Here is a 26631-nt window from a genome sequence, read left to right on the forward strand (position 1 = left end):
TTATTAACAACATGAAGTGCATTAAACATTATATTACATCATGGTTTCCCAAACTGGGTTTGTGAAGGAACTGCAGGGGGTTTATGAGTTTTTAATGAAAAGATAATATTATATATATGTATATACAGTATTATATAATATATATATATAATTTGTTTACCTGCATGTCATGTGGTCATAACCAACGCCAGACAACCATGAACATGCAAATGTAATATTTAATTATTAAAATATTTATTGTAATTTATTTTAAAATATTATTAATAATTAAAAGATGATTTAGTCAAAAATGCATCAGAGTGTGATTGATTGACTTGGCAGCATCAAATAATCATTTATTGCGAACTGAGTGGCACTAAACGACAAAAACTGTTAAAAAGCACAAAAGAAAAATGATGTCCATTGAGAGTTAAAGGGTTAAACATGATAAAACACTAAACAAACCCGTCCTGAGGTAAAAACTCGATGCTTCCCTCAGCAACAGTTAACGCTTGCCAATATTATCTCAAACAGATACACGCACACAAGGGAGAGAAATAAAAGCTTGGTGGACAGTGGTTAATTGAGTTCACCTGGTTATTAGACAGAAGGAAAATACTGAAATTGATGTCCAGAAAAGAATGAACTCACCCACTCTTCAACGGTAGACTAATAAGTGAGAAATTGCGCATCCTGCTGGTAATTTGGATGAATCACAACTAATGAATGCGCGTAGAGGCAGGACAGTAAGGTTTACCCACATAACCTGCCTACACATTCACTCATTCATCACGAACACGCACACGGTGAAAAGCAGGGATGACTCACCGGGCGCACACGCCCACGCATGCGGACAGAAAGTGAGAAGTGCCAGTATCACCGCCTCAACAGGACTGAGTCACACTACAGCACTACTGAGACAGTCACCACCAGAACTGCTCCAATCACTGCCTCAACAGCACTGAGTCACACTACAGCACTACTGAGACCGTCACCACGAGAACTGCTCCAGGACACAAACATATAGACCGCATCACACAACATAACCTCCTCTTATACATTGTTATTATTACACTTTCAAAGAACTATAACGAAGACAATAAAGACAGCAAGACTTTAACGAGGCCCCAAACAAAACAGATTAACAACACTCTTGACTGTGAGCTAGTGCATCTGGCGCATGACTACAAGCTCATCTGTTACTGTTTTGCCCCGTAATCTTCCCTGAATCATAGTGAGTCTCCCTTCGCTCCTTCTAAATGGTCTCCTTCTCCATTAGACATGCACACAAACAAACTTAAACAGGAAAGAAGACCCACTAAACCATTTTCTGAGAACTCACTAGTAACCATTCCCTGCATCCCTGTGGAGATTTAAAACATTTTCCAGCAAACAGGCTCACTTTAAAAACCCAATTTGGCAGCTCTACAAAAAGCTGAAGGAGACAATGAGGGCAGTGAAACAGGAGGGAGATGCGTCACAGATTCACACAGCCGATCATTCCTGCTGTAAGTCACGACTGTGACTGAGGCACGTCTGACCTTCCTCAAAGTTAAGATCAGGTGAACAAGACCCCGGTCACCCTCAGTTCTCTGCCAATTTAGGAGGGATGAGAAAGCTTAATAGTAAAAACCTGAAATGAGGGAAAGTGAGGGAGAAGTCAAAGTAAATGCTGAGGATCATGTAGCAACAAAGAAGGCTTCTCAAGCACTGCCTGCCTCTGAAGTAATGTGATCTATAGCATGTGTAAAATTATAGGGCTAAACTGAAGGATACAATCCATAATTCAATAGAGACAAAGTTTAAGGAAGGGATGGACAGGCAGTGAGATTAAAGTGAAGGTAATGGTTTTGCAATACAAGAAAAGGTACTTGATGCTTGCAGTATTAAAATGTTTCCCACAAACTTTAGCCAATGAATTTCCACGACTTTGCTAGTCGATTGTGGTTACCTCAAGATGCGGTTACATCATGATTTTCATTTAAATTTCAAAAACATTGCTGGAGTAGATTTCTATTTCAGTATGAGCACCAATCCATGAATAAATAGTTGTAAATTATTCTTATAATTGCAGAGATGTAAATAAGAAATAAATGAAGTAAATACCCTGCGATTTGAATGCGATGTATGGTGGAAACAGATAGCATATTTTAGATCAACGCATAACTACAAAAATATTCACACTATTAGAAATCAGAAATTTGTTTTAAATTAATTTCTGGTAACCACAGTTTAAAAAACATGTCCAGGCTTTCCATTATTACAAGAGGGTTCCTTTGATCATAGAAAGACTGAAAATGTTTTAATTAGGTAAACAAAGCAACAAATCATTAAATCGCAAAAATCCAAGGTACCTTTAGACATTACTGATTCGACTTTAGTACATGCTATTAAATCATTTAAAAATAAATTGAAATATAAATACCAAATGTTGCCACAAACCACACCGAGGAATGTTTTAAGAAGCACTTTAATGGCAGTCCAAACATGCATGCAGCACTTGCCGACATTATATATATATTTTTTTTTTTGATACATTAATTTTCATACTGTTTCTTAACTATATAAATCAAAGTTCTGCCATTTTAACAAAGTTCTATACATCACATTGTTTAAAACACAAAGGACTTCATTCTTTACATACAAAACACAGGTTAAACACACAGCTCATGATAGCTGTTAAGTTGGGAGAGGTTAACTCAAAGCCTCCCTATTTGTGCAGTGAGAGACACATTTAAGCAAATAAATAGAAAATAAAAGCTGAAATACTGAAGTGCTCTTATTCTGTACAAATTAGCATATATAGCATTTCAAATGCCTCAGAGGGCAAGATGATTCCAAATTAAAACACTGGCAAACAAAACTAAAAACCAAAAATGCAAACCAGCTGTTCTTACAGAGCACAGTGTTAATTTCTATTTATGTTTATGGGTACACATTACCAGGTCAAACAGGTAAGAGCACAGCTGTTTTCATTGTTGCCTGCTTAATTATGCTGTGTTTGTTGCCTTGGTAACCATGCAGTGACATCTACTGTGGTTATAGTGAGATGACTGACAAGCGAACAGTTTGATCCTTTAGGGGACCGATGGCCACGCATTGTATCCATTTGAAAAGACACAGAAAACTAGGAGTTTTTTCCATCCCTGAAGAGACAAGGAGGAAAAAAAAAACAACATAAAGAAATTGATTCTGACACAATTAAAGATACAATCTATAATTACCACCACAGCACCACTTGTACCTCAAAACATTAAAGTATTGTGTTTAATGAGGCTATAGATGAATAAGAGCCCAGTTCTGTTGTCTTTTGTAGTTGCACTACAAGTAATTGTCTACAAGTAGCAGCAATCAATTTGTGATTATGTATTGGTGGATTCAGAATGCACCAGTATAGTAACAAATCTTTTTACTTGAAGCCAAGAAAGCAAATGAAAAATCATTCCAATCCATTAAAATGGGTTAAATTATTTAAATTAGTTACATCTGGGGAAATAGCATCACCAATAACGAACGTAAAGCATCACCACCAAGCCTCTCTGCATTTTTTAAGATACAGAAAATGTTATATTCCCAACAGAATTTCACTGATTCAGATTGTCTATCCATGCTTTTCAATTAGTTGGGATATTTGGAATGCAAACTTTTATAAATTTTAATCAACAAATGAAAATCTATCATTTGTTTTGTGCTCTATCGGAGCAAATCGCTCAAGAATATTGCTTTTTAGACTTGCAATGTTAATTTCAACTGGTTTGCTATCTGCCTGATACTTGGTCAACATGCATTCAAAAGGATAAAATGCATCCATTTCTTTGGGCTTGAATATAATTTTTTTTAACGTAAATGCTTAGTATATTAGCCTTAAATACATTTACGTCTATATTCTCTGTCCTTCAAGTTGTAGTCCTGAGCGAGTAGGACTAAAATTAACATTGCATGATCATCCAGCTGGCTGTTCTAATAATTATGAGGTCATATTCTAAGGTTAGTGAGCGAGAGAAAGAGTGCAGGAGAGAGGACAGATGGTAGGACCACCACATTCAGAGTATGTGATGAATAGTGTCAGGTGGTGGACTCAAGCCCGCTGCGTAGAGGAGCCGATCTCTAACGGACATTGTTCTATGGGGTCAAAACTCTCATTAAACTTCACTGTCAAGGCTTCAATTTAAGATGTACAATCTAAAATTAAAAAGTTTCTGGTTCTGTCTCTTTGAGACTTTGTAGTTACGCAGCCCCTTTTAAAAAAAACAAAACACAGGAGCTGTGTTATATTACTGCAGACAGACATCGGCATGCTACATTAGTTGTGATAATTCTGTTCTCTGAAACCTACGCCCTAACGCTTACTTCATGTTTTTTTATTCTTCTATTGTTGTTTTCCTGTCTCAGTCAGACCACTCATTTTCATCCAGCTCAGAGTCTTCGTCAGATTCGCTGTACTCCACGGCGATGCGACGGGACAATATAGTGGCCACGTCATTTCCAACCGGCTCCTTCTTTGCTTCCTGCTCCCGCTGTTCTTGCACCTTACGCAGCTGGATCCCTATGACAACAAAAAAAAAAAACGGAAAAGTGAGAAGTAGAACCAGAGATAAGTTTCATGAACATTAATTTGTTTATTATTAAAAGGATGAATCTCACAAAACCTCTCAAGAACTGATAAGAAATATGGCTCAGGCCATATTTCACACCATAATAATAATAATAATAATAAATGAATGTTCGAAAGTCTGTTTTTTTAAAGATTTTTAAAACGTTTTTTAAAGAAATCTTACATTCACCAACGCTGCATTTATTTGATCAAAAATAGTAATATTATGGAATATTATTGCGATTTAAAATAACTATCTTCTATTTGAATACATTTTAAAATGTAATTTATTCCAGTCAGAAAACCCTGAATTTTCAGCAGCCATTATTTCAGTTTTCAGTCTCACATGATCTTTCAGAAATCAGTCTTATATGCTCAAGAAGCATTTGTTTTGAATGCTGAAAACAGTTGTGCTGTTTAATATTTTTGTGGATTTTTTCCAACATTCTTTGATAAAATAGAAAGAACAGCCTTTATTTGAACTAGAAATCTTTTGTAACATTATAAATGTCTTACTGTCACTTTTGATCAATTTAATGCATCCTTGCTGAACAAAAGTTTATATTTTCTTAAAGAAACAAACAAAACAAATGGACCCCAAACTTTTGATTGTTATATTATATTATAGAATATAAACGTTTTTAAACTGTGACATTTTAGAATGCTGCCAATTCTCGTTATCATAAGGCAAAAAAAAAAAAAACCACCATTTGACACCATAACACTCAAACCCCACTTTATGTGTGACCTCTGACCTCGTCTGATGGCCGCCAGCAGGTGGCTGCGGGCATTAATATAAGAGAACATTAAGAGTTTTTACATTATTTTCATAACGCCACCACTTCTTATCATAATGCAAAAATAAATAAATAAAGTAAAGTACATTGTAGTCTCCATGTGACATCATAACACCCAAACCCCACTTAATAAGTGATCTCTTGACCTCGTCTGATGGCCGCCAGCAGGTCGCTGCGTGCATCGCTCATTGGGATGAGAGGTACCTGGCCCTTCCTGGGGACAACCGGTGCTTCCGCAGGGGCAGCGGGCATGGTGTGTGAGTGAGGGTGCGGGTGGGGGTGTGTGGGCGGCCCAGGTGGAGGTGGAGGGGGGGCTGCGGGAGGAGGATGGGTTGGGGAAGGGGTGTAGGAAGCAGGGAGGGCAGGGGTCGGAGGAGAAGGGTTGTAAGTCTGGGAAAGAGATGGCATGGCGCTGGCTGGGGCAGAGGAGGGGCCAGTGGGACTGTCAAAGGCAGTCTGGGCAGAGGGAATGAGAGGAGGAGGTGGAGGAGGAGCAGGAGGTACGAAATACTCTCGATGCTGAGACTGCTGACCACTGAGATGAGAAAAGAAATGAATCAAACCAAACACATTAACTGCACTCAGGAGATGAGCTATAAGCCTAGAGCTCACTGCAAGATGCAAATTCATTGGCCTTTTATGTTTTAAATTTGAGCATGTGTCATGCCAAACAAACGAACAAAGAAAAATTTTTGTTTTGATGTCAAAAATCTACTCTCAAATACTTATTGTTATTGTAAACTAAAGCAAACAAAATTAAAAACTGTTATTGTTAATTGAAATAAAGCTGAATTAATAAGATACATTTGATAAAAAAAGTGAAAATTGGAGTCAAACTAATTTAAGTACTACAATAGCTCAAACAAATCAATATAAATTATAGATAAAAATGGCAATAGCACATAACAAAAAAGCTGATAAAAATGACAAAAGCTTTAACAAAATTACTCAAATTTAAACCAAAATTAAAATTAAGAAAAATCTAGAAAGCTAATTCAAAATATTAATAGATACTATAATAGTATATAAATAATACTAAAATTATGCGTTTGTGTGTTAACAGATAGCTAGTGGTATAAAACGTGATAGCTACAGACTGATAAAAATGAATTTTTAGTTGACACAACTAGTCTGTGATTTGTTGTGCAAAATCTCATAACTTTTCCAAAACTAGAAACTGTGAGTCTGTGAGACCATTGTCTTGTTGTGAGTGTTTGGCCATAGAAATGATGCTACCTAAATTTTACACATGATCATATATGTTTTGTAGGCTATTTAGACTCTGAAGAAATACATAAATGATAAACAGAGCAATTCCAAGAAGGTCCTCACACCACTGGTGCGCAGGCCCTAAAAATGGAGCATTTAGACTAGGGTTTTGCAACCCCTAGGGGTTCATGGTGGAACTGCAGGAAGTTCATGGGACAGAGTATAATGATATACAAACGCAAACTGAATAAAATACAATATGAAGTAAAATCAAGTAAAAAAAAAAAGTTTTATACTCTATTATACTCTAATCTTACATACAAAATCATTCAGTCATTCAACATATTATTCATTATATTTACTGAATGGTTAGAATGTTTATCTGAATTTTTAGTGGGTATTTCATTTAAATAATTTAGATGATTAGAAAACTCTGCTTTACACCCTTTATATTACAGAGAGTTACTGAATTAAGAGAAGCCGAAGAATAACAGACCTGTAGTCTTTAGCCTGCAGGGGACGTGGCCCGTTGAGAGCGGGGTCTGTGACTGCTTGTCCATGGGAGGTCTGAACCCTGCCAATGGTCTGTCTCCCAGGTGGAGCGGAGGAGGAAGCGGGCGGCCGATACCCACGGTCCAGGGACTGGGTCTGGACATGAGAGGGGGCCATGAGGTGCTCTTTGCCATCGGCAGCGGAGTAAGCGCTGGTCACGGCCATCTGCTGAGCCGGGTGACTGGGGCTGCCTGGGTAAGAGTGCTCACCCATGTCTGAGGCAACCGACCTGATGATGGAAAAGACACAGAGAAAGATAGACAGTTGTGAGAGAGGGAAAAAAGGAAAAGAGAGAAATATTAAGTGCAAATATCTTTAAGCAATCTTGAGCTTTAAAAAGAATATTATGGATTCCAAAGTTCAGCTTTATTGAAAGCACATGTGTGGCATACTGTTTATTACAACAGATAATAATTTTCACTGTTGATTGTCAAAATTAGCCCCACAGTGGACTTCCAAAGTCTTCAGGGCAAGCCACCGCAGCAGAATAAATGTTAAAAGACAGTATTTTAAAAAGCAATAACAAAAGTCTGTAAGATTGTTTTTTTTTTTGGTGAAAATCCATTCAGCTCCAAGACTGCATTTATTTTATAAAATATATAGTAAAAAAGCAATATTGGGAAATATAAATACAATTTAAATGTTCAGCAGCCATTACTCCAGCCTTCAGTGTCATGTGATCCTTCAGAAATCATTCTAATAAGTAAACATTATACGTTCATTCTAATATGTAAAGTAAACAATGTGAACATTTTTCCTTTCATTACTACACACCAAAAAAAAACAAACAAACTAAAACAATGAACAGCACCATTCAACTACAGTACATATTTTCAACTTATATCTAAAACATTTTAATATACAGTATGAAACATGTTCACGCAGGGATGAAATGATAATTTATTAAAAAAGACAGTTTAAACTGATTCACTGAACGAATCAAACTTACTAACCCATTTTTAAACTTACATGTTTAAATGTAACTTTTTTACATGACTCTGATATGAACTGCTGCTTTATTTGCTTAAATGTGCAACAAAGAACGACCGTCTTTTCCATTTGGAAAATTATGAACCAAATAAAAAGCACATTAAAGCTATTACAATATGCACAATGTAAAATAATTAGTCAATATATCACCTACCTCAATCATCTAATTGTTTAACCTAATAAAAATGATTATAAAAACTAACAAATAAATAAATAGAACAGTATAATAATGTGAAGCTTTATGCCTCGTACACAACGGGACGATTATCGCGCGCGCTTATCGCCGACGTTTTTCGACGCGTCTTTTGTGTTCATACCCAAGCGATTTTCGCTGGCGATGAGCCGAGTGAACGTGCAAATTAGATGGTGCTTGATGAAAAACAGAAATACCCCGGTACACATAGAATCCTATTTGATCTGCAATTCCTCTCCATAACAACTCCCTCTTATCGAGATTTTTGTAGTCGCTGTCGCGTTTGTCATAAAGCCCTTTGTGTTCAGACACCAATGAGACCAGCAGCTCTACATTCATCTTGCCTAGATGCATCTTCTTGATCTACTTACTTCCTCTTTGTCGTTAGGTATCAATGTGTGCTCGGCAAGACCGTTTTGTGCTTAAGCACCACCAAGTCGTGTTTTACTGTAACTTCAGCAGCTCCAGGCACGTGAACAAAAGCGCCAAACTCATTGGTCGGCCAGTTTTTAACGCGGCTGATAATCGCGCGCGATATTCGTCCCGGTGTGAACAAGCCTTTAGATTGCTCTGGTATGACTCTCCAAGTGTTGGCAGCTCAAAGTGTCAACAGATGGCAGTAGTGAGCTATGCTAAACTGCAGCCCACTTGTATTGCCACTGAAAAAAAGCAAAAGAGACCACCAACCTGTTGTCTGGGGAAAGTGAGCCCTCAGAGGACATGCCGTGGTACGGAGAAGGCGTGAAACGGGCGTCTGGGCGGAACTCCTTATCATACGCCATTACATTCCACTCCTGCCTACGATTCCGAGCCTTACGAACCTTTTTCACCTCCCGACTGGGGTCCTCCACCTGCTTCTGCTGCTCCTGAGTGAGAGAGAGAGAGAGAATGAGAGAGGGAGAAAGAAAGGCTAGTGTTGCAAAAATCCAAGGGTTTCATCACAAATCACATTTGGTGAAAGAGGTTTAAACTGTCAAGCTAAAAGAGCAAAGTCACACACACAGACTGTAGTGTCCACATCTTTCACTGAAAAGTGCTGTGAAGAAAGTTTTCTACATAATACAGGGAATGCATTAAACAAACACACACACACACATGCACACACACGCACGCACGCACACGCACACGCACGCACACAGTAGAAAAGCTAGTGAAGAGACTGTAGGGAAAGAAAGTGAATGCACAATCTGGAGTCAGCAAAGTGAGGGACTGACGGATGAATAGAAGGACTGACAGTAATGCAGGTCTCTTACAGAGGATAGGAGGGGGCTTCTGAGATGGGCCTGCCTGGAGTGGGACTTAGTCTGGTCTGAGTGAGTCTGGCCTGAGCCGCTGGTCTGGAGAGAAGGGGCAAAGTCTGGGGGAGTTAGAGCTCTCATTCATGCACACATAAAGACACATCCAATGATGGGTTTCCTTCTGCTCTCTCCTTTGCATATAAACACAAAAGCTTCTGGTTTGAAGAGAGGAAATCAATCTGAGAAACAGTTTTTACAGGGGGCCCAGTAGTGCTATGGAAGCAAAGGGAGTTTGTCTGATGTCCTGTATTGTTATAGTATTGTTGATAAGTTAAAGTCAATCTTAACCATGTACTGTACCATGTACAACAACACTTATTTTGGTATCAACTTGGTACCGAAGTTCCAGCATTTTTGACATCCTTAAAGCAGTATGTGATTGTGGAAAGAACAGACAGCGTGAAACAGGACCATAAAGTGCACACAAAAACATATTTATGCAGTAGACACGCACACCTTCTGTCTCCTCCTTTCTTTTCTCTTGTCCTCTGTGGCTTGCAGCATTTTCTCCCTCCAGAGGTTAAAGAAGTAGGAGGGGTCTGTGTAGAACTTCAGTGCATCCTTCTTATCATCTCTATAGAAAGAAAGAAAAAGAAAGAGACATATGATGGTTGCTACAATAGCATTTGCTCAGTGTAGAGCTGTAACTCTCCAAACAAACAAAACAACTTGCTAAAATGAATAGGGCTTTCAGGCATACTTGAGAGTGAGAATATTCTAGGAGAGTACACTTGATATGCAGCAAGTGATTTATCATTTTGTCACACTACACCCGAGGTGCACAAACCGGAGAACGCGGAAATAGGAAATAAAACATGCAATTGAAACACATCTTCATTTTTATTAATTGAACATTTTAATATAATAAAGTTTTATATAATGCAACATTTACTTTCAGTCCACAGCCTTCAGTGAAGTTTGATTTTTGGCCCTTCATAGTAAAAGTTTGGGAACCTCTGTACTACATCATTACTTGTCTTAAAATGAGTTTGTTGCTGGAAAGGTTAAACTATTTTGAAACCTGGTGAGCTGATGTTATGCTACAGAAGAAAAATATTTATTTATTTATTTAGTCATTTAGCAGATGCTTTTATCCAAAGAGACTTACAAATGAGGACAATAAAAGCAGTCAAAACTAACAAAAGAGCAACAATATATAAGTGCAAATGACAAGTCTCGGTTAGCCTAACGCAGTACACGTAGCAAGGTGTGTATATATATATATATATATATATATATATTGAAGGACCTATCTGAGAGGTAAGACTCAAACCACTGGCGTGCGGTTCCTGAGATGCCATTTTCCAATAGGGTTGACAGGAGAATCTGGTGGTTCACCGTATCAAAAGCAGCAGACAGATCCAGCAAAATAAGTATAGAAGATTTGGAAGCCACTCTTGCCAGTCTTAGGGCTTCAACAAATATAAGACGCAATGTTGCTACTGTAGCTATTACACAATAAGAAATAGTAGAATGTTATTTGAGTTAATAATGCACAGAGAGTGAAGTGATGATGATCTCACCTGTAAGGGCTGAGAATATTGAGAGGGGGAGGTTTGTCTCCACGGTGGTAGAGCTCCAGCACAGGATTAGGGATGGAGTTTCTGGAAACCACCTGTTGGTCCTGAATGGTGGAGCTCTTGAAGGCCTTCCTCATGTTGATATCTTGCAGAGAGACTGAAGATGGGGGAGAGAGGAAGATTTCAGATTTATTCAGATTTATGCATTCATTTCATTATTGAGATTGCAAAAATGTGTAAATTTGACATTTTTTAGTACACAGATCTAAACATTCTTAGTACAATATACAGTGGGTACGGAAAGTATTCAGACCCCCTTAAATTTTTCACTCTTTGTTATATTGCAGCCATTTGCTAAAATCATTTAAGTTAATTTTTTTTCCTCATTAATGTACACACAGCACCCCATATTGATTAAGGGGGTCTGAATACTTTCTGTACCCACTGTATTTAGCAAAGAAGAAAAAGGGCATAGGATATTAAAATTTAGAGAACAAAGAATTAACATACACTTATATAATTAAAATGTATAATAATTAAATGTGTATAATTTAATTATTATTTAAAAGTATAAAAAAATGTGTATAATTAAAATACACTTATATGAAGGTAACGGCTATTACGGACACTACCCAATAACACTGATCTGAGATCAGTTCAGTGTTTACTATATGGTGATTAAAGGTGTGGTTTGACTAAGACAAACTGTCGCTTGATCATCATAAAGTGTTAAAGGGCCTTAAAGTAAAGCTGTGTGAAATCCCTGCTTAAGTCTCTTATGTGTTTGTTAAAGAAAGGATGAAGCTGTCCATGAGACAGCAGATGGTCAATCTCTTATTCACATGATCTGCTTCTCACCCTAATCAGGAATGGCACAAACATATGATAGATCAGCTGCGCATTTAAGAGCAACATCACTGCTTTGCCTGCCCTAGAGCATGTGGAGCTCCTGCCTCACAATCCCACATTTGTTTGTGTGCGTTTTTTTTTTTTCAATAGATGGAGCTGTTTGGCAGTGACTTCAGATGTTTTGCTTGCAGAAATCAAAAACAAGTATGAGATACTGAAAAAGTGATTAATCTCAACCCCTTATTAACACACACATTAAAACTTGGGACATCACGGTCAGTCAAAAGACGTATGATAACCAATGACAATTGTTTAAAATGGGCTTGTTACAATTGGTGTGTGACAGGTTTATATATATATATATATATATATATATATATACACACACACACACACACACACACACAAAAACTTACAAATATGTAATAATTCATATTTAAATCTAATATACAATTAAACTGAAATATACATAAATTCAATTAAAAGGAGAAAACTATGACTAAAAAGACATTGTATAAAAATTAACAGTCTGTCTCTGATAGAAAGTAGTGCAAAAGCGGAAACGAGTTTAGAGTTTAGATATTCTGTAACATCAGTCATGCAATGATCTATGACACTGTGGAAATTTATGTCTTAACTGTGGACCACTGCTAAATTATTTATTAGGTTCTTCTACATTAGTGTAGGGATTGTCTGTTACTGAGAGGGCGGGGCTTGTTTTGATGTAAAGAATGATGGACTGCCTCAATCGCCCTCTAATTATGTATGCCACAGGAGAACACACAATATTAAAGCACTGGCTGTGCCTCAGGGGCCACTGTACTGCTTTATTGAACATTAATAATACAAGACTGAGCATACTGGCTGATCTGATGGCAGGAATGGGGTATGAGGTCAAACCTGGGACAACTTATAAAACAAGGTGGTTCAGCTTTTCACAATATGTACTATGAGCCAGAATGCAATGCTGTTGTAATGGAAGAGAAAAGCCCTTTCCTTGCTTATTTGTTCAAATACCAAAAAACAGTCTGTCTAAAACAGCTATGACGTAGCTCACCCATTTAATCTTAAACCCGATCTCTGGCTTGACTGTTAAAATGGTTGTCTTTTATATTAATAAGCGATTCCAGTCAGATTCACATGTAATCAAAATGTTATTGATCCGAAAAAACTGAGCAGTGTTATTTTATTATCATTAATATACTATTATAGTTTTTATTAATATTTTGAATTAAGTTTTAGGTTTTAAGTTAACATTTTTGTATTTATTTTGTAATTTTTATCATAAAAAAAAAAGTTTAATTGTTTAAATGTTTAATTTTAGTTATTTTATTACACTGTTAAACTTAATGACAATAAGAAATGATGTTTTAGCAACTCGCTGAAAAAAGTTTGATTTTTGTTTGTTTTAGATCAGGGGTGCCCAAACTCGGTCCTGGAGGGCCGGTGTCCTGCAGAGTTTAGCTCCAACTTGCCTCAACACACCTGCTGGGAAGTTTCTAGTATGCCTATAAGAGCTTGATTAACTGGTTCAGGTGTGTTTAATTGGGGTTGGAGCTAAACTCTGCAGGACACCGGCCCTCCAGGACCGAGTTTGGGCACCCCTGTTTTAGATAATTATAATAACCCTGGCTCTAAGACATTAATATCCAATGAGGCACTGCTCTATAATATACAGCTCTACAAATCAGACACTAACTACATGCCTCATTTTATTAATTTAAGTTTTCTTCCTCTATTTCTTTTTTTTTCTCATTTTGTTTGTATCTCTAAATGCCTCTTTTGTCCTTGTGCGCAGTCTGTTCGAGTGCAAAAGAAGCTCAGTTTTAAGTCTGGATGGCTGGTTATAAATTAATAATTAGAACGGACATTAAGAGGGGGATGGGGTGAAATTTTTTGGATCAGACACAACCATGAATGCCAGCAAACCCCATCACCCTTTCTGGTAACACACACACACACACACACACACACACACAATATTCTGTCACTTCCTCTCTGTGAGATGTCTCGATATTCAGACATTCTTCTCCTCCTCCCACTCCCCACTTCCCAACCCTGCATTCTACATGCAGCACACATAAACCCCAGATCACCATCAGGTCAGACAGACACACACATTAGAGAGCTATAAACACACACACACGGCCCAGAAACCACACGCTGCGCATTCCCAGCAGGTTTTGCTCTCGGTGTGGTTGAGAGGTCATCGCTCACTGTGAATCAGGTGATAATGGAACGCTCAGACTTTAAAAGAAACGTCGATGTGTCTTCTCCGTAAGTGAGGGGTCACGGGGGAGCTGGAACATATAAACCCTCTTTATCGGCTCTCCAGTTATCGATCACAGCTGGGCGGAATGTTTTAAATAGACGAGTACATCGTTAGAACATGTAAAGTGGCCCTAATCTTGATTTTGCATCCGGACAGGGTGTTTACAGATAAGAATCTCTTCCCTTATGTCCATCAAACACATAGCCTGACATCAGAGTCGTGCTGTGCTCTGCTATCTGCTTCATTTATTGAGACAAGAGACGGTGCCACCAGGCACTGGATTTTTCTATTCCGCAGAGAGAAGAACAAAAGAAAGAGATGAGAGGAGTTAGAGGGAGGAGTTAAAGTGATACAGTTTGATCTCTCTCTCTTTCATGGCAAAGAAAGCTGGGTCATTCCTCTAACTACAGGCTAAAAGAAGACCATTATAAAGGACAGCACTCGAAGGCAAACGCACTCTCTCTCAGCTGCTAGCTGCTACAGCTGAAAGCTTGATAAGATCTGGAGATGATGCAGAGATTAAGCTTAACGCGTGATGTTACCCTCTTCCACTGTGGAGTCCAGTTGGGTGACTTTGATAGCCAGCAGGTCCACTCTCTCTTGCAGGTTATTCATACGCATGTAGAAACTGTTGGCTTCATTAAACAGCTCTCCAAAGATGTCCTCTGCGTGACGACCTGCAAGACAGAAGGCAACAGAAGCTAAGAGAACGGCGTACTGAAAAGATCAACTGAATTTCCATGCTAGGTTGGGTGTTGGTCGAGCTAGTGGTCTAGCACAGTGATGCTATTCATCACCAAATCTTGGTCAAGCTGGTGGACCAGAATGATGCTTTCTGACTTATTTCAACAGGCAACATATAAAAGATTATATAAAGAACAAACAATTCAATACAACTAAAAAAAGAGAGAAAAGCAGGGTGCCACTCACTCAGGCTGCCCAGTTGTTTGATGATGGCTGCCAGGGTGCTGTTGGTGACACACTCCAGTTCACTGGGCACTCCATCAGGCAGAGCTCCTCGACACAGGTGCTTGGGCTCGATACTCCTCTTCACCAGCGGCATGACTGACTACTGCTGAGAGAGAGAGAAATAGGAAGACCCATTAAGACACTTAATGAACTCAAACACCAAATGAGGAGGTATATTTCCGGAATTCATTTAAACTGAGAATATACACACACACATACAGTTAGGAGTTAGGAGTTTTTAAAACGTGTCATCATTTGTAAAAGTATATAAGAATTTCTTGAACTGACTTTTAATTTGACTATACATTTATTGTTTTTTTAATTGTTAAATAGATTAACTATTAAAATAGCTATAAAACAAACAGATTTAACCTGAGAATTGTCACAGCCAATATAAAAATAAGACATTTAAGAGAAAAATATATTTTTACACATTTTTAAATTATGTTTTTTAAGTTCAGGATAGGTTTTATTTAGATTTCATCTTTTAAAATGCATATGATAATTTCCTTGATTCACTTACAACATAAACTATATTTTTCACTTAAAATTAGTTGCTGAAAATTAGTAACTATAATCAGTGTTGGGAGTAACGCATTACAAAAGTAATAATATTACAGTAGTATATTACGTTTTGCTGTAACGCAGTAATATAACACATTACTAATAAAATTTGGGTAATATTATTACTCGTTACAATCTCGGTAACGCAAGTTACAACAACATATTTAATTAAGTGGTGAATTTACCAACACAGCAAAACAGCACCAGAGAAAAAATTCCGCAGGTAAAATAGTTTGTCTATCTTCTGTTGCTGGAATTAGATGGTTCAGATGACAGAGACGGATTCTACATTTGTGAGATGGACACACTCCTGTTATTTTCAGTTCATCGGAGAAAAGGATAAGAATGCATGCGGCGCTCTACGAAAGTCCAGGGAAAGGAAACCGAGATGACAGAAATAAAAGTAAACACATTGCAGTTTCGAATGATCTGTATGACCAAAGATGATGGAATATTTTTTTTGTTTGTTTCTGCTGTTAGATCGCGCCGGCGCCTCACGCGCACACAGCATTGCAAACGTTGCAGCCTGTTCATTATCAGAATAAAATACAGTCAACCAAACATATAGATACATATTACTGCACCGCAATAATTTCATAGCGCATTACCGTATGGCGCCCTGTGAGGATAATTAAAATTTAGGCTATTAGCTTACTACTCATTGAAAATGTTTTTTAAAGGTTTTTTTAAACAGGTCTATTAATTTATACAATTGAATTATAGGCCTATAATTAAAATTATTAACACTGCAGTCATCAATTAAAATTAAGAGCAGCTTTATTTCGTGCACAGATTGTCAAAAACAACCTGTTTAACACAAAATAAGTTTCTTCTCATGTTTTTCACTATACGGGCCACAAGAGAAATTATTAAGGGAATAATTTAAGACAGTTATATACCATCATCAGCTTATATTGAAGTAATGTTGTCTCTTGTTGTCTCAGAGAATATGCACCATTAATGCAGCGTTAGAAAGCTCCGTCGGTTTTTTTACTTTCACTTTCTCTAGAGTTTACTGACGTTCACTGGCATAACTCTTGTGCACATTTTGCTGTTGTTTGCTTGTGTTGCTTGACCCCTCCCCCATAATATCAATAGTTTATAGGCCACATATTAGGCAATTTTTCTTTTAATGTTTATTTTTCAGTGTTAATGAAAGTGACACCAAAAATAAGGGAACATCATTAGGAAATCCTTGGGGGGGCTGTGCCGGGGCTAATGAAAGTGACACCAAAAATAAGGGAACGTCAAGCCCCGCCCTAGCGCCGCCATTGATTAGCCTAATTCGTTTTGGCTTGTTTAGCAACTTATATTTTTCATTCTTGTTTTCTTCTGAAACCGTTCAAAATTGCCTATAGGCTAGGTATTGTGTTTATTGTTTGTACATTATAACATTTTGCTTTATTTACTGGTGTTATTTATGAATGTAATAATGCGGTTTCTGCTTATCTGTGTTTAACCTAAACTACAACGCAACATTAATGTAGACCTACATACCGGCATCTAAATATGATTTTATAATTTTATGCTATATAGACCTACCACATTACCCTCCACTGGGTGTAGAATGAGCAGCAATAAACTACATTTTGGCATTTTATAATACTTCTGTGGATATTTTGGTGAAAGTAACTCAAAAGTAGTGTAACGCATTACAATTCAGAGACAGTAATATTGTAATGTAACTAATTACTTTCAAAAGACAGTAACTAGTAATATATAATGTATTACATTTTGGAAGTAACTTGCCCAACACTGACTATAATATACTATAAAATTATAACTCAATGAAAGCTTTGAATGAAAGCTTACACACACTGAAATAACAAGCAAAAACAATGGCATACATTGCAAAATATGCGATTTGCTTGATGCTCCTAATATTCCAAAAGTCATTTAACCAAATATCGTGTTAGTCATTTAGATAACAATGTTCAATATGTCACATAAAACCAAATGTTTAAGTTTGTATAAGTTTAACACATCCGTCAAAGCAGCACTGGTCCAACAAGGCAAGTGACCGTATAATCAACTGACCCAAAACAGCCACACAGCCCTGGGTAGGGCTGGACAATAATTCAATATCAATATGTATCGCGATATAATTTTTTTCAATAACGGTGATATGATTTTTAAACACATTTCCGATATTTCGATATACATTACCAGTGTTTCCCATACATTGTTTTATTTGTGCCGTTTGACTTCGTTGAATAAACATGAGCACTGCACGTTTCAAAATCAAAAAATGTCGCGGGTGTTTTATATAAATGTATCTGTGAAGGGAACCGACTGTCTTCAGAAAAGTTTCAATGACATTTTAATTTTGATCTGATAAAGTAACGTTCATGAGCGGAGCTGCAGGAAAGAAATTATAGAAATTAATACTTTTATTTAGCAAGGATGCTTAAAATTGATCAAAAGTGATGATAAAGGCATTTATAATGTTACAAAAGATTTCTATTTCAGATAAATAGTGTTCATATCGATATCGGAATTATATCGTATTGACCGAAATTAAGAAATATACCGTGATATCAATTTTGGCCATATCGTCCAGCCCTAGCCCTGGGACATCCTCAATGTTGAGCCCTGTTTTTAGTCTTTGTTTACTGAGTGTACAAATGAAAGCCAATGTAAAGGTAAAAGTGTTAGTATGAAATTTGAAATCAGTTCTATAAAATCAAATCTCACAATGTAATATGGTTACATTGTCTTTTCGGTTGAGCCAGCATGCCTTAAGCATTTTGTGCTGATTAATCATTCGCCTGTATTTAATACAGACGTCTGACATAAGTGGGCCCGTTTCAAAAAAAGGACCTACTGTGGTCTGTTTCTGTTTACAGACCACCAATGACCACAGATAAACGCTAATAAAGACAGTCACTGGCATCACACACACTGATGCAGGCGCAATGGTTCAGTGACCTGGCCACACAGACAACATCGCCTGGCAACTAAAGCAGATGAGTATGCTGCTAATGAGACATGAAAAGAGCACTGTTATAGCCCGGTGGGACAGCAGACGTGTGTGTGTTCCCCTGCTTTCTTTGTGTGTCTAGTTATTATTTCGGTCTGAAAGTGATTGGAAAACCAGATTGTAAAGGTTAACAAACCTATTAAACTATATGACTATTCAAAAGTTTAGGGGCCGTATTTTTTTATTTTAAAGAGAAATACTTTTTACAAAAGATTTCTATTTAAAATAAATGCTGCTCTTTTTAATGTTCTATTCATCAAGTAATCCAAAAAAAGGTCAAATGTCAAATCATGGTTTTCACAAACATTAAACATTATGAATTTTTAAATTTTTTTCCCATGAGCTTTTCATTTAATTCTGCTCTCACAGTTTGAAGCAGACAATGTGGCCTGTCCAATTTAATGAACAACAACATGTGAATTTTCCCACTGGAATACACTTGAAATCGCTTGTATCTTGTCTTTTTTCACAGGGACACTATAAAACTATTTTCTCCCCAGTTCTTCACTTCTAACTACACTAGCATTTTTTACTATGTGGAAATCTTTTACTATGGGAATAAAATGCGACCAGATACTGTATATTATATATGTCAATAACGGAAGGTATTTTAAATTATGCGTCAATGTTTTTTAAATGTCATTATGATGGAATATTCTTCCTGCTTTTCATCAAGTGCTGGCACACACACCATCATAACAATTACACAGCAGTTCAATAACAGATCACTTTGCACTAAAACATTCACACTCTTTTTCAATCTGTCTTCTCTGAATCTCTCGGTCTGCTCATGAATAAAGCAGCAGAGCTGAGTGAGACTGTAGAGGCGCAGGGCTGTAATCCTCACTCCCTCGAGCGTTCGGCTGGACTGTGTGAAGTGTAAGTAACAAAAGGATGGGTTAATGGAGAGAGAGAGAGAGAGAGAGAGAGAGAGAGAGAGAGAGAATATCTGTCTGTGTTTTTTGGGGGAATGAAAGGACACATCAGACTCTCTCAAAACCCTGTGAACTGCCTGCCCACATTTACATTCATGCATTCGACTTTCAGAGAATTCATGATATGCATTTTATCAGCATGTCCCTGAGACTTAAACTCATGACCTTGGCATTGCTAGTGCCCTGCCCTGCCAGTAGAGCTACAAGAATGCTACCTACCTAGACAGTTTTGTTTGCTGCTGACTCAGTACACCTCTATGATTCTCAAATATGCTGTTTAAGCAGGTAGATCTCAACGAATTGAGACACAGACACTGATACTAACACCATGTCCCAACCTGGCATGAAGTAACACATTTTATTGAAACTGCTGTGCAAATTGACACAATCTCGGCCAATCAGAATCATTCCATCAGAATATGTCTGATGTTTAATAAAATACAGTTAGGTGGCTTTTGGACCAATAAGATTTAACTGTGGGTAGGACTACCTGTCACAAACCATGCAAAAATGTGATTAACATGGAAGAAATAGCATTTATTGATTTTCGGTTGGTTGTGTTTTGTCTGGTTAAGTTTAAAAGTTAGAGAAATTTCGGTCACATTTATTTTAAGGTCCAATTCTCACTGTTAACAAACCATTAACTACAACTTTTGCCTCAATGAACTCCTAATTTGTTGCTTATTAATAGTTAGTAAGGTAGTTGTTGAGTTTAGGTATTGGGTATGATTAGGGATGTAGAATTAGAATATGGTCATGCAGAACATGTGCTTAATAAGTACTAATAAACAGCCAATATGGCAATAATAGGCATGTTAATAAGCAACTAGTTAATAGTGAGAATTGGTCCCTAAAATGTTACCGAACTTGTTGCCAAAATGTTACCATACTTAATAAAATTACCTAGTCAAAAATATAATTACAGGCTCTTTTCAAGCCATTTAGGGTTAAAATGTATGAATAAAATAACATTTATATATATAAAAAACCTTTTCAGGGAGTTGCCAAAACATAATTTTTCATTTTCATTTAGTTTAACTTGATGTACTAAAATCAACAGAAAACAACAGAAATAAAAAAAATGATTAATAAAGACTATAGACATATTTGACAATCGAGAAAATAAAAATAAAAACTAATTCAAAATACTAAAAACTATAATAGTATCTCGACGATACTAGTCACTTGATATATGAAACAACTTGAATTCTTAGACACAAACGGTTTAAAAAATTTGATGGTGAGAATTATGGGAAACAGAGAAAAAGCAGTGAATGAAAGAGAGAGAGAGTGTGTGTGAGAGAGAGAGAGCGAGAGAGAGAGAGAGAGAGAGAAAGAAAGAGACAGACAGAGAGAGCCAAAAGTGTGCTACCGTGCCAGGAGGGGCCTTGGTGTTGTTGCCATGGAAACAACACTGAAACGGCTTCTGAGAAAGGATTTAGAGAGAGAGAAGTGAAAAATGGTGCAGAGAGAATCCCGCACTATATATCTCAACAAGATGTCAAGAATGCAGTATAGCCACACTTACTCTTTCATAAACCCCTCCTATTCGCACAGAGATCTGAACACACACTTATTAATTTAGTTATTTAATGACTACCTGAACATGTCTGAATTTCCCAATCTCTCTCAAACAGCAGGAGGGGGTCAGGGACCCCAGGAAGAGCAGTGGAGTGAATTCATGAGATTCTGTAATGTGTGTGGTGGGGGGATGTAAAGCAGTAATGTGTAATATGTGATGTGAATATCAAGAGCGCTAAGCGTATGTGGTTCACTTCATTAACCAATGCTAAACATTTATCCAGTAGCATCTGATTAGGAGTAGAGGCTGACATTTTGGGAAACAAAATCATTATTAATCACATGATTGGGACGGGACAGTAAACGGGAGTGGGCGGGACTGGGAATCATAATAACACTATGATACCCAACTTTATACACAAATATACCTTGGCTTTTATATAAATAAACTGTATATTTTAATTTTGAACTCAATTCTATTTGCCCTGTCTCTTTATGCTCTCCTCCTGTTTGCTTTGGTGTGGCTGGTTAAGTCCGAGGTCGGCAACCCTCTGCAGTGGCTCCCTGTAGCATGGCCTTAGAAAACGCTGTCCCCTTGACTTTTAATAACAGCTAAACTCTTCCCCTTTTTCGGGCAAGTTTGTTCACAAAGGGGTTTTTAAGGGCCAGTGTGAATACATCTAGATTGAAATAAAGAGAGACAAGATAGTCACATCGTTTTGGATATGTTTTATTCGTATCCAAAACGATGTGAACATTACGGAGTGCTAAACAAACACTCTTATGCGGTGTTTGTTTTATTCATACTCGAAGCCCGAGGGCGCTCTCGTGCATAATGTCCAAAATGGACTCATAGAAGTATTAATAATTTTTGATGTGCCAGGAAATCCCTAATGTGGACAAAGGCATCCCGCTATCGGTGTAGCTAAGCTGAATAACAAACATAAACTTTAACTGATGAAAGGTGAATTCAATAAACGATTGCAACAATATATGGTTTATGTGTGTTTTTCAAGTCTTCTCCAGGTAATAAATAAAGTATATGAATGATACAGTACTAATTGACATAGCATTTATTACAGTACAGAAGCTAAAATATATAAATTTTTCTGCCTTATTCTGTGATAAAAATGGTAAACGTTTTTGTAGTATATAAACTAATCATTATCATAAAATTGTCATTAGGACAATATATATAAAAAATACTATAGAATACAAATGACTGGTTATTGTCCAGCAGTGTATTTTATTTTTTAGCCAATTAAAATTAAGAGATAAGAAAAGTTGTCGTCAATTTGACATATAATAATAATAATAATCATAAATAAATCAAATAATAATAATAATAAAAAGCACAACACGGGAGTGGGAAGGAATGCGAGTCATTCTTCTGGGACTGGTACGGGATTTTCCCCGAGTTTTTCGTGGGATTGGGATGGGATTTTTTTTTTTTTGTGGGAGTGGGACGGGAGAGGTTTGAAAATCAACTCTCGTGTCACCCTCTAATTAGGAGCAGTCATTGTAAAGCAGCAGGAGTCTGTGAGTGTGTAGTTTCTGTTTGCATAACATTACATGTCAGAACTACCCACTTTTGTAGATGTGTAGGTCTAAGGGTTGTTTTTAATGTGAGTCAGTGTCATTTATTATCATTGTATGTGTGCAAAAGCATCTGCTCTGTGTGAAACAGACAGCATTTATAATAGAATTAAAGGCCCAGCTCTCCCTCTCTACAGGCATGTGTTTAAAAGTCAATGGAACACTATCAAACACTCATCTTCCACTGTGAACCACGTGCCTCCGGTCTGCTTGCAAAATATCACACACACCATATCATTAGCCACGAACACTGAAGTTCATTTTCTGAACAGGTTTTGATCTAATTCAATCCATCCAGTAGATAAAAGTCTACACAACTTACAAGGCGGCTGCATTTATTTGGTCAAAGGAAAGCAGAAACATTTAGAGCTGGGCAAAACAATCGATTTTTCGATCAATCGTTTTTTTTTTTTTTTAAATGACGTCAATTCAATATAGTGTTATAGTATCGATATAATGTTATAGTAATACTACAAATCTGCGGAAGCATTTGACATCATGCACAAGGCGCCATGATTTCCGCAATGAATGAATGGCGGATGGCACAGACGCAGTTTTGTTTTGTAACAGCAATATTACCACTACTACTACTACTAATAAATATTAATAAAACTTTATTTTTTAAGGAATAATCACGTTTGTTTTCTTTTTAATTTGAACAGTAAACCTGTTGTGCAGAACTTTGTTTGCCAAAAATAAAAGGGTTTAATTTTCATTTGATTAGGATAAATTAAATTGGTTTATGCCTTCATTTGATTACCAGATAAATTAAGAAAAATATTTTATAGTGCCCTAATATTGTTTAAAAAAACTAGGGCCCTATACAAAAAAAGAATAGGTTTAAAATACAGGTCTTTGTCTCTTAATTTCTTTTTATTAATTCACCAATTGTAAACTGATGTTTACTGTTAATTTTTTAGTAATATCAATAGCTTTTGTATTGAAACTATATTCACTGAATGTAATAAAAAAAATCGAGAATCGAATCGGATCGAATCGAAATCTTGCGAATCAGAATCAAATCGAATCGGGACATCTGAATCGATACCCAGCCCAAAGTAACATTGTGAAATATTATTTTAATATCTAAAATAACTTTTTTCTATTGTAATGTAGCTTAAAATGTAATTTATTCCTGTGATGGTAAAGCTGAATTTTCAACAGCCATTACTCCAGACTTGTGTCTCGTGATCCATTAGAAATCATTCACATTTCTTATTATTATTATCAATGTTGTCAACATTTATGCTGCTTACAATTTTTGTGGAAACTAGAGCCCGACCGATATGTTTTTTTTGGGGCCGATACCAATACCGATATTAGGGAGTAAAAAAAGGCAGATATCGATATATATTGGCCGATATTCTTTGTGTATATTATAGTACAGTACCAGTCAAAAGTTTGGACACTTTCCCATTCGTGTGTCCAAACATTTGACTGGTACTATATATATATATATATACACACAGTATATATATATATATATATATATGCGGGCATCTAGATGTACACTCGATTCGACTTTCGAGAGGGTTCCTCGAGCTGAAGGGATCCCCCGAATTTGGTGCGGATTCGCCGCGCCATTACGGAGATATGGCCGTTCAAAGTTTCAATGGTTTTCCATAGACTTAAGCTTTAAAGCGTTTCATCCAGGTCGCCAGTAGCAAACAAGAGCGCGACCTAAGTAATTACACTATTTCAAGCATTTTATCTGCGTTATATGTTCTGTAAAAAAAAATTTCATATCGGCGGCATATTCGCCGATACCGATATATCGGCGACAGGCTCATATCGGCCGATAATATCGGCAAAACGATATATCGGTCGAGCTCTAGTGGAAACTGCCATTTTTCTGTGTTTTTTGATGAATAGAAATTTCAAAACAACAGCATTTATTTAAAATAGAATGTGTTTGTAACATAAATGTCTTCACTGTCACTTTTGATTAATTCAATACATGCTTGCTGAATAAAACTACTATTTCTTTAAATTAAAAGTCTTGACCCCAAAATTTTGAACAATAATGCATATATTTATAAGGACAGCAATGACTATACCTACTGTTATTTCTATAAACACATATAGAAATTATTACATTTTACTTCACATTTTAAAATATTCAAATATTACATGTTTGAGAGAGACTCTTATATACTCTACACAATCATTACTGCATTTCATTCATGTATAAAAATCAACAATATCATACTTATACCTGTGCATATTTGTAAACATACACACAAAACTGACAAACATCCTCAACCACCAGACTCATCCCTCCTTCCTTCTCTTCCCAGCAACAGTTTTCAGGAGGAAATTATGATTTAAATGTCAAATCAAGAGAAGCACAAATAGAAGAGCTGCAGTTGCAGGTGGATCTGATGAGGAGACGTTTGTTTGTGCTGCTCAGATTCCAGAGCCCCGGATCCCCCTCTCTGCCTCCCCTTCCGCTGGTTCCCCTTCACCTCTTTAATGTCAGGATCAACGCTTGGGCTCTCTGATCAACCCCCAACCAAAGCCACCAAAAAAAGGAGGAATTAGGATTACATTCTCTTCCCTTATCTCACATATTCAGAGCTGTTCAGAATACAGAACAAGAGTGTCATTAGTGCAGACTGAGAGGAAGTGTTGCCATGGTTTCCATTCATGCCCCCTGATTGTTGCTTGATCAAAAACGAAAGAAGAGCAGAAGCCAAACACTTCGATAGACAAGATAGTTAGACAAACAGCTAGACAGAGCAAACACTGTACATTAACCCTCTCAAGGTCAATAACTCCAGGCCAGGGTTGTTTTAGTAATATTTATATACTATTATAGGTTTTAGTATTTTGTTTGTTATTATATTTTTTGTTATATTTTCAGTTTCCATTTTAATTTTAGTTAATTTTAAGTAATTTCTATATTTTTTTTTACTAGTTTTTATATTATTTATGTATAATTAATTTTTAATAATTATAAAACTACTAAACTTATTTCATTTAGTAGCATTGGCAACATTTCTAATTTTCATTTAGTTTAATCGCTTCTTCTAATATTTATATTTTATTTCAGCTTTATTTCACTTAACTAAACATTATTTAATCGTTTTAGTTTAATTTAGTTTAAACAGACTAAAGACCTTCGACGTCAAATAATCAAAAGTTCTGCCCTCATCATGTGGCCCAGCTCTTGCAGATCTGATTTTGAATGCATCAGATATGCCTTTTGCAAACAAAAAAGATTATTTCTGGTCATGAATAATACAGCTTTAATGTGACATGATAAAATTGATTATAAATGGGTTCCTCTGGTTTAAGAAAAGCCCAAGCTTCAGCATTAAATGGGAGTATAGTTGTTAAACTGGAATGGGCTTCAGGGTTAGTAACACTCTTTCTGTCTCTCTCCCATGAACTCTTCTCACTCCGTCACACACAATTAAATGTGCTGCATTCAGCACAATCGGGACAAATCAGCCAGGCGAACATGTGCCCTGGAGTCCCCATGCCCCAGTGCACGAACCCCCAAGCTGGATAAAGCCCGGAGCAAAGGGGATCAACTCCCTGCTGGAGCGAGTGCTTTGAGGTCTGCTCTGATCTGAGACCTGCTTTGTATCTGGAGTTGCATTAATTTTTTTAGGATATGGATGGGTCCTTCATCTGTGTAAATGGGGCAGGCTAACAGGAGAAAGAAATTGGGGTGTTTGGAGAGACAGCGGTGGATTAACTGAAGAGTGAAATATGGCTGTGGGCTGAATGGAGATGGATGAAACCTTCAGCCCAGAGAAGACCTAAATGAATGATTACCTCAGTTTGATTTTCAAAAAAAAAAAAAAA

The 26631-nt window shown here is 36.8% G+C and overlaps 1 protein-coding gene across 4 annotated transcripts in view; it reads right to left on the minus strand.

The window, feature by feature from the left end:
• Positions 1-2433: 2433 nt before the first annotated feature.
• LOC107742291 (wiskott-Aldrich syndrome protein family member 3-like) overlaps positions 2434-26631 on the minus strand; it is a 33869-nt gene continuing 9671 nt past the window's right edge. The window contains exons 2-11 of one of the 4 annotated variants that reach the window (XM_016555200.1): positions 15184-15328; positions 14796-14930; positions 11136-11289; positions 10069-10186; positions 9568-9651; positions 9002-9180; positions 7076-7360; positions 5517-5905; positions 4330-4525; positions 2434-3125 (exon numbers count right to left, since the gene is read on the minus strand). In XM_016555200.1, the coding sequence (XP_016410686.1) occupies positions 4368-4525; positions 5517-5905; positions 7076-7360; positions 9002-9180; positions 9568-9651; positions 10069-10186; positions 11136-11289; positions 14796-14930; positions 15184-15316 (1635 nt within the window). In that variant the 5' untranslated portion in view covers positions 15317-15328 and the 3' untranslated portion in view covers positions 2434-3125; positions 4330-4367. Of the gene's footprint in view, positions 4526-5516; positions 5906-7075; positions 7361-9001; positions 9181-9567; positions 9652-10068; positions 10187-11135; positions 11290-14795; positions 14931-15183; positions 15329-26631 lie in introns of all 4 variants that reach the window. The other 3 variants (XM_016555201.1, XM_016555199.1, XM_016555202.1) reach the window with 3 other exon arrangements.

The sequence above is a fragment of the Sinocyclocheilus rhinocerous genome, unplaced genomic scaffold (assembly GCF_001515625.1).
Source record: "Sinocyclocheilus rhinocerous isolate Xijiao unplaced genomic scaffold, SAMN03320098_v1.1 scaffold75, whole genome shotgun sequence".
Lineage (NCBI taxonomy): Eukaryota > Metazoa > Chordata > Actinopteri > Cypriniformes > Cyprinidae > Sinocyclocheilus > Sinocyclocheilus rhinocerous.